The 13,451-nt window shown below is 38.5% G+C and overlaps 1 protein-coding gene across 2 annotated transcripts in view; it reads left to right on the forward strand.

The window, feature by feature from the left end:
• Positions 1–11,688, forward strand: part of Ube2v2 (ubiquitin conjugating enzyme E2 V2) — a 29,554-nt gene extending 17,866 nt beyond the window's left edge. For both annotated transcript variants that reach the window (XM_027413437.2, XM_027413438.2), the window contains exons 3-4: positions 286–411; positions 10,805–11,688. In XM_027413437.2, the coding sequence (XP_027269238.1) occupies positions 286–411; positions 10,805–10,951 (273 nt within the window). In that variant the 3' untranslated portion in view covers positions 10,952–11,688. The remainder of the gene's footprint in view (positions 1–285; positions 412–10,804) is intronic.
• The last annotated feature ends 1,763 nt before the right edge of the window (positions 11,689–13,451 follow it).

A 13,451-nucleotide genomic window follows, 5' to 3' on the forward strand; every position in this document is an offset into this window, starting at 1 on the left:
GCTTTTCTTTCTGATTTGTTATTGGCACCATTGTGTCACAAAAAGTAAGTTCTGATTATTGTGATTCCACTTGATGGGATTAGTTTAGTTTCATACTGTACTTTAAGTATGCTTGGTGCACTTTTCCTAACTATATAGTTTAAATATCATTGTACAGAAATTTGTATACAATCACAAACATCATCATAACAAGTATATTCATATTACATTTTTTCTTTATTAACAGTTGGGCAGTATTTTAGTTTTTGTCATTATAATTATCCCTTCTTTTCCCTATCCTTCCAGACAAACTATGAAAACAGAATATATAGCCTGAAAGTAGAATGTGGATCTAAATACCCAGAAGCTCCTCCATCAGTTAGATTTGTAACAAAAATTAATATGAATGGAATCAATAATTCCAGTGGAATGGTAAGTTATGGTAATACTTTTATTTTTATATAGCATATAATACTTAGGCAGGAGTTTGGAACAGTTTTGTTCATTTGAAAGACTAAAGTTTGTCATTCAGGAGGTAGAGGCAGGGGATTGGGAGTTTGAGTGCATCCTGGACTGTACATAGTTGGCTGTGTCACCAAGGTTGTTTTTCATTTTCTTCCACTCCCCTCCAATCTCTTCAAGATTCAGTGTCACACTGTAGCTAGCTCCAGGCTAGCCTGGAACTTGAATCAATTCTGCTTCAGCCTTCTGAGTGCTAGGAATGTAAGCATTAAGCCACCAGGCCTATCCTTAATATCTTCAGGTATCAAAAAGTAACATTTTTCTTAGAATTTTATTAATTGCATCAATAACATTAGTTTGAACAAATCTTTGCTTGATGAAATGATTTACTGTTCTTTCTTTAGAGCTAAATTGTTTTGTTTTTTTTGAGATTAAAAGGATGAATATTCATGAAGTATGCTTTTCTTTGAGGAACAAGTTTGTCTGTTTGATTATTCATGGCTAAGCATGGTTGACACATTAAAGTGGATAACAAAAAGAATAAGCTGTCCTGGCCCCTATTAATTAGTAGGGTAGCTGACTTTCTAATGTGAGGAGATTGATGGCTAGGTTCATAGGATTTTGGACTCATGTTCTTAAAGTGCCATGTTGAGAGTACTCTCAATGTGGTGTATATGTTAGAGAGCAAAGTAGCATCAGCATAGTAGGATGAGCTTTGTCCCTCCTGAGAAGTAAGACTGTCAGTGTTCTTGACTTGTGTATTCTTGTTACTTCATCTGTATCTGTGTTCCCTCTTCCCACCAGTATTTTATGTATGTACACACCCATTCTCCCTCCCCCTCTCTTTTCTTCTATTATTAAAAGTTACAAGTTTATGCTAATACTGTTAAAAACAAAGAATAATTTTGGTGTTGCACAAAGTGTGAACAGAGCAAAAGTAGCTGGGCAATGCCATCTTTTTCTACATAAATGGTACACGAGAACCCAAACCTTGCTAGCAAGCATACATGGGCAAGATGTTTTTCATCTTTTATTCTTGTCTTATCCCATTGGTGGGTGCTTGACTGCACATCTGAGGAGGTTGGCTAATTGGTACAAAGGTGAAGGCTCAGTAGATAGCAGTCCTTGCTGGCCTAACCTACCTTTGGAGCCAGAGTTGTATTATCATTGTGTCACAAGTCCGCCTCCTTGGGGAGGAGAGGGTTTGATTTCATTTTACACTTCCAGGAAACAATTCATCACTGGGAGAAACCAGGGAAGGAGCAGAACCATGGAAGACTACTCTTTACTGGCTCATCTCTTCCTGCTTGCTCAGCTAACTTTCTTACATAGACCAGGCCAACTTTGCCCAAGAATACACTGCCCACAGTGTACTTCATCAATGAGCAATTAAGAAAATGCCCCACAGACTGTCTGGTGGAGGCAATTCCTCAGTTGAGATTCCTTCTTCCCAGATGGCTCTAGTTTGTTAAGTTTATAAAAATTAACCAAAGGGGTGTATGCTCATGTGGAAGTCAGAGGACAATTTTCTGGGAGTCAGGTCTCTCCTTCCTCAGTGGGATCCTCCCCAGATGTGCCATATTTCCTGCTTCACACAATCTTTACAGAGCAAGTAGCCAGGATAATAACCACTATTGTTTTGTTTGAATTTAAAAACAAATTTTAAAACCAAAATTGTGAATTTTTTATAAAATGGCTGGCCAGAAGTTGCAGGCAAGTAGAGCATCAGGCCAAAACCTAATTCATATTATTTGTGCTTTACAGTCCTTTGGCCCAAGCTGTAGCCTTCTCTTCAATTTAGCAGGTGTCATTTTCTGTGCATGCTACTGTGTTCACACTTTGCAAGCCTACATGCCATTTACACATTTCACCTTGTTCATTACGAACATGCCGATTTGAGATACTTCATACTGAACTATAAAAATTAGATTTCTTATTTTTAGTGCTTAAAATTCTTTGTACCACTTGCTGAACAATTAGGTTATTTTAAGTTTTCACTGAAAAGTTTGCTGCAATGAGTGTTAAAACTTTTTGCATCTATTTGTGTGTGTGTGTGTGTGTGTGTGTGTGTGTGTGTGTGTGTGTGTGTGTGGTGTATGAATGCACACCTGTGTCACAGTCAAGAGGACAGCTAAAAGGAGTCAGATTTTTCTTCTTACCATATAGTTTTCTGCAGTCAAACTCAGGTTGACAGGCTTGGCCTCGAGCGAGTGCTCTGTTGAACCCTAAGACTGTGCTGTTCATCATGGTCTTCATTGGTTTACTTATTTTGTTGTAATCTGTGGTGTCTGTACTTTTATAAAACATTAGAATATTACTGAAAAAAATAAAATGAAAAGATGGACAAAATCCTAGTTCAAATTTTTGGGGTAGGAGTGCACCTAGTCATAAAATTTGGGCTATTGGTCTTAGTTTTCATAAGCATAGGATGTGACTGATATTGACTCTGTGGACCTGCTTTTAACAGCAGTGGCCCTAAAGCATATTTTGTTCCCCAAGGAAAACTCTTATTTTACTTTCAGTTTCATTTACTGAAGCTCAGCCAGGAAGTGGCCAAGGAAGAAAGTCAGTCAGCTTTGGAAACCTTGCCTTTTGATCCATTTGTTTCAATTAAAGACAAAAAACAAAAACAACTTGTGTTCTTCATAGAAACTTACAAAAATACCAGTAATGAAGGGAAAAGTTACATACTCATCCCAGTGCTTCAAAGCATGGCTGACTAATTAGAATTGGAGCAAAGGAAATGAAGGAAATGGAAGGAATAGGCTGCTTAAGTCACTGAGAATGCAGCAGCGCCTTTGTATGAATAAAGATTTTTATCAGGTGTGTATATGGGGACATTAAAATATTTTCTTAGTGATGGGAGATATAAAAAGATTTGAATTCCTGTTTATAAACTTAAGTTTTTCAGTATATAACAGAGAAGACTAATATTTAATATTTCTTACAGTAGGAATTGAATCCTGGTTTTCTCTAAAAACAACCAATAACTCGTATCTGCTGAGCATCTCTCTAGCCCCTACTTAAAATCGAGAAAAATACTATTTTTTCTACTAAGTAATTAAAAAAAAAACCCATGTAGCTGAATTTTAAACAAAACATTGGACATTTTATTTTAGTATCTAACAATTGTAAAAATAAGCACAGGTAAAATATTTGTGTTCTGGGGACATCCTGTTATTTTCCTATTGACAAATTTGAATTACCTTGCTTAAAATTTGAGGGGAGTGAGGGAATGGGCAGTGAGATGACTCAATAGCTAAAAGCAATTGATGCTCAATACCAATGACCCTGGAACCCACATTAAAAAAAAAAAAAAAAAAAAAAAAAAAAAAAACGTGGTGGCTCAGATCTGTGATCCCAGCATTCCTAAGGCATATTGGGAGCAGGAGACTAGGGTCGTCCATAACCAGCACAGCAGCAGAAGTAACAGAGCCTAGGACTGAAAGTTGTCCTTCCTTACGTGTACACTGTTAGTGCTCTAAAGCTCTTTCTCTCTCACACACATATTAAACAAAAGTATTTAAGCTTAGTGTGTGGTGGCAGATACCTATAATCCTAGCACTTGGAGATAGAGGCAGTTCATGGAATTCAAAGTATCCTCACCTACATAGCAAGTTTAAAACTAGCCTGGACCACATGAGACCTGTGCAAAAACAAAACATGAGCTAAAAAAAATTTGGGTTGAGTGTTTTCTTACATGAATCATAAGCTAGTTTTAAGAACTATACATATGTAAACACACTATGTGCATATCCACAGTCATACATAAAAATAGGCTAGGTTATTCCCCAACTTTTGTGGCTTTTGTTTAGGTTTAGCATACCATTCCCTCCCCCTCCACCACTTAGGCTACTGATCTGTAGTAGTTGATCTGATAGTAAGCAATCCTTAATCCTAAACTTGGACTTGTAATGGTAAAGGTAAAGGTAAAGGTAAAAGTAAAGATAGAACTTACTAGAAATATCATCAAAAGTTCATGTGTTAAGGATATTGATTAACCTAAACATCATTAAGAAGTTAAGTTATATTCTGCATATTCTTGTGTATCTAAAAGAAAAGGGGTGGGGAGAAGAAGAAAAGTAAAACTCAGGATACTCTAAATGAATTCTACACTACTGCATTACTGTCCTATGTTATATTTCCAATTGAGATGCATGCATACTGGGTTCCTTGCTAGAAGTAGACATTTACTGCCTTGTTTGTATTACCTCAGTTATCCATGGGTTGAGCTTTTTGAGTAAACAAAGCATATTGCCTATTTTGGTAATAGTGTTTAAAATACTAGATACACAAAATAAAACCCTATAGACTGTAAATTTTAGAAGCACCCCACCCTTCAATTCCTGTCTTACTGTTCTGTTGCCATGACAAGGCAACTCTTATGAAAAGAAGCATTTAATTTGAAGGCTTATCTAACAGCTTTAGTGGGTTAGTTCATGGTTATCATGGTGGGAAGCCGACAAGCATGGTGCTGGAACAGTAGCTGAGCACTTTATATCCTGATCTGCAGGCAGAGAGACAAACTGGCATGGGCTTTGAAATGTTAAAACCCACTCCCAGTGAAACACCCCCTCCAACAAGGCCACACCTGCAGACAGAGGTTCTGTCCCACCTGGTCCCACAGCCATTTAGCCCCAAATAAGCCCACAGAGGCTTATATTAATTACAATATGTTTAGCCAATGGCTTAGGCTTCTTACTGGCTAGCTCTCTATTAATTATTAACCCATAACTATTAATCTATGTATTACCACATGGCCTTAACTTAATGGAGAATGTCCAGCTACATGGTGTCCCTCTGGCTGCTCACTTTCCACATCCTCTCCCCCAAATTCTCCATGTCTGGTAGCCTCACCTATATTTCCTGCCTGGCTATTGGCCAATCAGTGTTTAGAGAAACATATATACAGAAGGACATCCCCCATCACACACCTATTCCAACAAGACCATTCTTCCCAGTCCTTTCCAAACAGTTCCACTAACTGGTGGTGACTAAATATTTGACTGTTACAAGCCTATGGAGGCCATCCTTATTCAAAGTACCACACTAACCAGACAACTTAAGGGAGGAAGAAGGCTTTATTTTGGCCAACAGTTTGAAAAAGATCAAGCAAGATAGGTAACCTGAACATAAGGCAGCTAGTCACATTGCAGTCAGGAAACAGATAAATGCTGGCGTTCACCATTTGTTCTTTTTATTTAGCTCAGAGCTTCCGCCCATGGAATGGTGCCACCCACATTTGAATAGGTCTCCCATCTCTCTTGACCCAATCCAGAAATTCTCAGAGCCACACCAAGAGGTTTGTCTCCTAGGTAATTCTGAAGCTAGTCAAGAGATGGTGCCAGTTGTGGAAATGAGAGGGTTTCAGCAGGAGAAAAGTTTGAGGGTATGAAAGCAAGGTGGCAAATGTATTGGGGAAGAGATGATCAGGGTCCACTATCCATGAGATTGCAAGTGTGACAGAATGTACTTAAGGAGGAAAAGTAATAGCTCCATAGCTTGTGCCATAGCAGAGGCCATTCCTAATGTGTTTTGGATCCAGAATGTGCTGCTGAGTGAATTTTTCCCATGTGGAAATCACTCCAGAGTTGGTTCACCTCAACCCAAATCTCAGGCAAGAGAGTGGTTGAGGATATTGGATCAGTCCTTAAAGTGATATACTCCTGAATAGTCATGATTGTTCCACCTTACTTAAATGGTGGAAAAAGAGGATTCCTAAGTTCTCCACTGGGAATACTTACTAAACACAAGGTAGTCTTTGGCCAGAAACAAAACAAAACAAAGGATTGGAAGTTACGTATAAGCTGGAAGAATAAAGCCAAATAACTAACAGCAGTTAAGGAAAACTCTTAATTACTTCAAAATTTTGCTATACAGGTCACCAGGGAAGTTAAAGTCTCTTCAAGAGACACAGCATAAAGGGCTGAGATTGATGGCTCTGTGATTAAGAGCTTTGTCTTAGGTTTCTTTCTTTCTTTCTTTCTTTCTTTCTTTCTTTCTTTCTTTCTTTCTTTCCTTCCTTCCTTCCTTCCTTCCTTCTTCCTTCCTTCCCTTCCTTCCTTCTTTCCTTCCTTCCTTCCTTCCTCCTTCCTTCCCTTCCTTCCTTCCTTCCTTCCTTCCTTCCTTCTTCCTTCCCTTCCTCCCTCCCTCCCTCCCTCCCTCCTTTCTTTCTTTCTTTCTTCTTTTTCCTTCTTCTTTCTTCTCCTTCTTTCTATTTTATATGTGTCCATAGACACTTGTACAACAGTGAGCATGTCTAAACTCCCAACATTGTTTCCACAGTGCAGATAGGAGGTTAGTGTTGTGCTAAGGTAACCAGTGTTAGGTTTCTAGTGCCCTGTTAAAACACGGAGCAAAGCCGGGCATTGGTGGTGCACCCCTTTAATCCCAGCACTCGGGAGGCAGAGGCAGGTGGATCTCTGTGAGTTCGAGACCAGCCTGGTCTACAAGAGCTAGTTTCAGGACAGCCTCCAAAAGCCACAGAGAAACCCTGACTCGAAAAAACGGAAAAAAACAAAACAAAAACAAACAAACAAACAAAAAAAAACAATAAAAAAATACCGAGCAAAAGTGGCTTGGAGAGTTAAGGGTTTATTTCAGCTTACAGTTTCATATCACAGTTTATCACTGAGGGAAGTTGGAGCAGAGTCTCAAACAGAGGGAGGCAGAAGCACAGTCCATCATCAGAGGTTGTCAGGGCAGGAGTCTGGAGGCAGGAGCACAATCCGTTATTGAAGGAAGTCAGGGCAGGAGGCTGGAGGCTAATACAGAGGTCATGGAGGAGTGCCATTTACTGATTTACTTCTTAGCCTGCTTTCACCTAGGACCACCAGGCCAAGGTGTATTCTCCACAGTGAGTTGGGCCATCTCACATCAATCATCAAACAAGAAAACATCCCACAGGCTTGCCCCCAGGCCAAGCCTATGGAAGTATTTTCTTGTTTAAGATACCTTCTTCTCTGATGCCCCCTCTGTTGCTTTTCCAGAGGACCTACTCAACAACCGCCTGTCACTTCAGTTCCAGAGGATCTGATGCTCTCTTCCACACTACAAAGACACTGCATTTATATGCATGTACGTGGCACATGACACCAGACACACACACACACACACACACACACACACACACATACACACACACACACACACACACACAGCTCTCTCACAATTTAAAAAGTAAATCTTTAAAAAAGCTCAGTGCGCTTGAGAATTTCTTTTCAGAGACTCCTCAGATGAGTTGAGCAATCTCATCTGTTTTAGCATTTGGGAGGTGATTGGTTGTGGTTGTGTGAACATGCATGTTCACAGAAGCAGAGGTTGTTTGGCATCATCTTCAATTGTTCTAAACCTTTTACTGAATCAGGTTTGCTGATTGGGCTTGCTAGGCTAGTGCCTTTCATCTCTCTGTTCACTCCTGTGGTGGGGTACAACTGCACACTGCTCTGCCTAGCTTTTTGACTTGAGTGTCAGCGATTGAACTCAAGTCCTTAAGCTTGCCTGGTAAGCACTTGACTGACCGAGCCATCTCCCTGACATTCTCAACTTGGGTCACAGAGTAGAATTTTAGGATGAGCTGGTGTAAAGCAGAGTTTACTAAGAAAAGGTTTTAATTGCAGAGTCAAGTGTTGATGTTAAGGGAGGGAGATGAACATTTAGGAAAAGAACAGTTGAATACATTCAAGTGGCAAGAATGTCACCTAATTATTTCTTTACAGCCATCTTTTTTTTTTTTTTTTTTTTTTTTTAAGATTTATTTATTATGTATACAGTGTTCTGCCTGCATGTGTCTGCAAGGCCAGAAGAGGGCACCAGATCTCATTACAGATGGTTGTGAGCCATCATGTGGTTGCTGGGAATTGAACTCAGGACCTCTGGAAGAGCAGCCAGTGCTCTTAACCTCTGAGCCATTTTTCCAGCCCCTTTACAGCCATCTTAATATACATCGCTTCAATTTTTTTTCCCAAAATCCTCATCTTGCAGTCTTTTTTTTCCCCTCTCTTAATGTTTTAGGTAGTCCCCAGTGGTTTTATTAATCTCCTCTCTTGTTCTTCATTCCTCTTCTCATTGGCTTCCTTCCTTCCCAGTAGTCTTTCTTGTTTTTTTTTTTCATACAAGATATTTTAATTATTTTTAAAGTGGTCATATAGTATTATATTGGGTAAATAAATTTGTATTAAGATATTCACATTGAAGGTTTTTTTCCCTTAAAAAAATTTCATGTGTCAGACTCGGCGAGGTCAGGGAACAAAACAACAACAACAACAAAACAATGGCAGCCTGGCTATTGCTGGCTGACATACCTTTTTTTTTTTTTTTTCCTTTTTCTTTTGAGACAGGGTTTCTCTGTAGCTTTGGAGCCTGTCCTGGAACTCACTCTGTAGACCAGGCCAGGCTGGTCTTGAACTCACAGAGATCCACCTACTTCTGCCGTCTAAGTGCTGGGATTAAAAGTGTGCACCACCATTGCCCACCCAGCTTGACATACCTTTCTTGCTAGGACTGGTTGGTAATCAGAGGTGGTGATTAATTCTTTGTACCCATTTCTGCCCTTAGCTTCCTCATATGATTTAATAAAAAACTGTTGATGAGTGGGTGTGCACCCTGAGAACTTAAAAGTAGAAATGACTAATGGTTTTTCATATATAAAAGTTCAGATGTGATTTTTTAATAAAATTACCTTTGAGACAAAAAAATTTATGTGTCATCTAAGTATTTTTGTCTATTTTTTTCCTGGAAAACTCTTAGTGAATATTTAAAATCCTCAGTATATACTGCTGCATTGTTCTCCAGAAATTGCACAGCCATCCTGCAGGTTTTGTTTACTGAACACTTAGGCTTGCGTTCGTCAAGCCTTACTGTGTTACAAGGAAGACAAGTACAGCATAGGTGAGGAATTGGCTCATGTCCGTAGGTATTAGTGGCTTGTTTAGAAGCCTGAGCCTGCTTAGGAGAGTGGGTAGGTCATGTGGTGTGGTTGCTTCATGACAAGCCTGCACATTTACCAAGCTACCTAGAAGTCAGCAGCTGGCCAAGCTCATTGCTCACTGATCCATGTACACATATTTAGGCTTTTTGTTTCTATCAATAATATTTCAGTTCCTGGTGCACATGTCTTATTATTTTTCACCCTACTTTTGTAAATTTCTTCAGTTTTCAGTTTTATTGCAGGTGTACAGAGATGCAGCTTTTTTAAAAGCATGAATACTATGAACTTACTAGCTTTAGTAGTTTCTTCCCCACTTTCCCCCTTCTCTCCCTCCTCCTTTCCTGTTGTCTAACCCCCCTTCTATCTCTTTCTCATCCTCTCTCCTTCCCTCTCCTGCCCCTTACCCCTTCTTGTTCTCCCCATGTTATTGAGACAGGGTTTTGTTGTGTATTCCTGGCTGGCCTGGAACTCACTGTATAGGCTAGATTGGCCTCCAGCTAACAGAGATCTGCCTGCCTCTTCCTGAATGCTGGGGTTAAAGGTGTGTAACACCATTCCTAGCCTCCAGTAGTCTCTTATTTATTTGTCTGTCTGTCTACCAACCCATTCATTCATCCATCCATCCTTTTACCCATTCATTCATTTATTTTGGTTTTTCAAGGCAGGGTTTTTCTGTAGCTTTGAAGCCTATCATGGAACTCATTTTGTATATCAGGCTGGCTTTGAACTCACAGAAATCCTACTGTTTCTGCCTCTGGAGTGCTGGGATTAAAGGCATGTGCCACCACTGCCCAGATACTCTAGTAGTTTCTTTAATGCTACTCTTACAGTTGTCTGTAAGATCATGTCATCTGCAAGTAGAAGTAGTTTAACTTTTTTCTTCCTCTTGGGTTTTATTGGAAATAGAAAGTGTTCTGACTAATGTTAGTAGATCTAAAGTTTGTCTTAAGTCAACTTTCTACCCATGTTAATCATTAACAAGGACTTATAAATGTTTACAAAGTAGTTATTTAATATAATATTTATATACATGTAGTAATTCTGGTAATAAGATTGCTACATGTTTATTGTAAAATATAGAAAATAGACTTAAAAATCCAAAATTTTAGAAAATTCTGTTAAAAGTATTTTTAAAATATGTAATTTTAAAATATACTAATTCTGAACCTTAGAGTCTACATTTTAAATTTGAAATTTCATAGTATAACATTCTTGTTAAAATATATTTAAAATATTGGTACATAGTAGTGCATTATCAACATTAGTAGTACTATTAATTTTGTTTCCTGTGAAATACGATTTCTATATCTAGCCCAGGCTGGCCTGACCTTGTGATCTTCTTTTCTCTGCTGGGATTGTGGTCCACCATGTCCTGCTATGGTTCTGCAGTACTTTGTTTGGTAGTTAATTGTCTGTCTTTTCCTCCCCTCTCAGGTGGATGCACGAAGCATACCAGTGTTAGCAAAATGGCAAAATTCCTATAGCATTAAAGTTGTACTTCAAGAGCTAAGACGTCTAATGATGTCCAAAGAAAATATGAAGCTTCCACAGCCACCAGAAGGACAGACATACAACAACTGATTTTAGTGGATCTCAAACTTGTCTTAAATCAACAACCTTCTACTCATGTTAATGTCTTGATTAAATATCACCATGCAAAATACCCACACATTAAGTAAAAGAATTCCAGCTGGTAAACATGATCCGGACAGTTGTAAGAATATATTTAATATATGTACACCTATTATGTTTTCAGGTAACAGAAGTGCAGCACAATTTTTCTTTCTCTTCTTAAAGCACTGTCATTTAAACATGAACCTGAAATATTCAAAATTGAATTCAGGTTTTCAAGACAAAAGCATGGCAAAGGAGTTTCAGATGGCAGTGGAAACCTTTGTCTTTCTGAAAAGTAAAGTCTCAAGAAGGAAGAACAGAAATGGCATGCTTTATCCATCATCCTTAGACTGCAGTGAACTGTTTAAAGTAGCAGGTATAATGAGTAGTCACAATTGTGTTAACTCTTGAAGTGGTGCGGATGTGGGTGCTGACTACTATAGCATCAAAAATTGCTTCAGGATTGTTTTGATACCTGTATTTATAATAAAAAGATGTTGGGTATTGATGAATCTCTGTTAAAAGCTGTTCCTGTTTGTTACATGTAACAGACATGATAAATATTTGTTTACAGTCTTTGTTTAATAAAACATACTTAGAAGTTTTAAGTGAAGTCAACAAAAAGGAAATAGGTGAATGGATATGTGATTCTGAGATTAAAGTTAGTCTTGAAATGTAAATAAAATATGGAATGTGTCCTCAGAGACTGTGCTATTTCTGTTACATTGATGTATGTATAGTAGCCATACCAAGGTGGCAAAACTGGGGATAATTAAGCTAGGCATGGAGGTGGCAGAGGCAGGAAGATTGCAAGTTCCAGGCTAGCCTGGATTGGTAAATAAGATTGCATTTAAAACAAACCAAAACCAAAACCAAAAATATAGAGAACATTACAGATTTTTATTGAAGCACATCTTTTTTATTCTATTTTATATAATTGCGGTTGGAATTTACAGAGCATTTACCTTGACATTACATGCTTAGTTTAATTTCTTTGCACAAAGAGTATCCCAGTTACTATATTTCTAATTTTCTTTCATCATAGATAATATTCAAAAAGGATCTTTGCATTTTAGCAGTTTTTATAGTTACAGACCACAAATTATTCAGGTATTCATTCCTTTTTTCTTTGTAACATCTTTATTTTTATATGAAGCTTTTGGGTACTTGCATCGGATATATTGAAGACATTTCCTCCCTATCAAATTTTTTATTTGTATTTTATTTGGGTGTGTGTGCACCTGTGCAGGTCGGAGGATACCTTTGTGCGGTTGGTTCTCCACTTTTATGTGTGTTCCTGGTGTTGGACTCCAATCACCGTGCTTGTGAACAAGTGCCTTTGCTGCTGAGCCATCTCATTGGTCCTCTCTCCTATCTTTTTAGACCAATGGAAGTTACTTTTATCCATTCCACTCCTTTCACTTTAAGAAATCTATATCTGAAATTGAAATTTCATGTTTATTATTTTATCAAAGTGACAAAGTTTGATTGTCAAAATAAAAAATTAGATGTTCAAACTTTGCCCATAAAGAAAGTAAAGGGAAAGTATTAATAGTAGGCTGTGGATTATTAAACTATTTTGGTTACTTTTATAGCAAGGACAGGTTACTTGTCATGTTTTGATCAAGCTGTTTCAGAACTTTCTTTTTGGTCAGCATTGCATTCATTAAACTCTTAACAGTTTGTTTAAACATCATTACTGGTATTTTGAAAACGGGTATCACTGTGTAGCCTGTGATGGTCTCAAACTTGCAGCAGTACTCTTGTCTTAGCCTCCCAAGTACTGGTCCAACATAAATGTACTAATTTTTTTTTTTTTTTTTTTTTCCCGAGACAGGGTTTCTCTGTGGCTTTGGAGGCTGTCCTGGAACTAGCTCTTGTAGATCAGGCTGGTCTCGAACTCACAGAGATCTGCCTGCCTCTGCCTCCCGAGTGCTGGGATTAAAGGCGTGCGCCACCACTGCCCGGCTTACATGTACTAATTTTAACATAGCCTAAAAAAATCAAAGATTTTTGTTCAGTTTTCTGTGTGTGTGTGTGTGTGTGTGTGTGTGTGTGTGTGTGTGTGTGTGTGTGTGTGTGTGTGTGTGTGTGTGTGTATGAGAGGCCTTAAAGTTGGTGTGGTGTGATATATTATTTATGATTTATTAAAGCTTGCCCGAGGATTCAGAAAGCAAAGTCAGCCTCAAGCTATAGAGATCAGACAGTGGTGGTACACACCTTTAATTTCAGGACTGGGGATGAAGAGGTAGATGATCTCTGTTAGTTCAAGGCCACCATAGCCTACAAGAGTGAAGAACTCATGCCTTTGACCCCAGCACTTGGAATCATACACCTTTAATCCCAGCATTGGGGAGGTATTTAAGACAGGAACAGGGTCTCAGAGCTGGCATTCGTTCTCCAGCCACATTGAGGATAGGAAGACATTGAAGATCAGGATTCTTCAGCCATGCTGAGGAGAGGCAGC

The sequence above is a fragment of the Cricetulus griseus genome, chromosome 4, assembly GCF_003668045.3.
Source record: "Cricetulus griseus strain 17A/GY chromosome 4, alternate assembly CriGri-PICRH-1.0, whole genome shotgun sequence".
Lineage (NCBI taxonomy): Eukaryota > Metazoa > Chordata > Mammalia > Rodentia > Cricetidae > Cricetulus > Cricetulus griseus.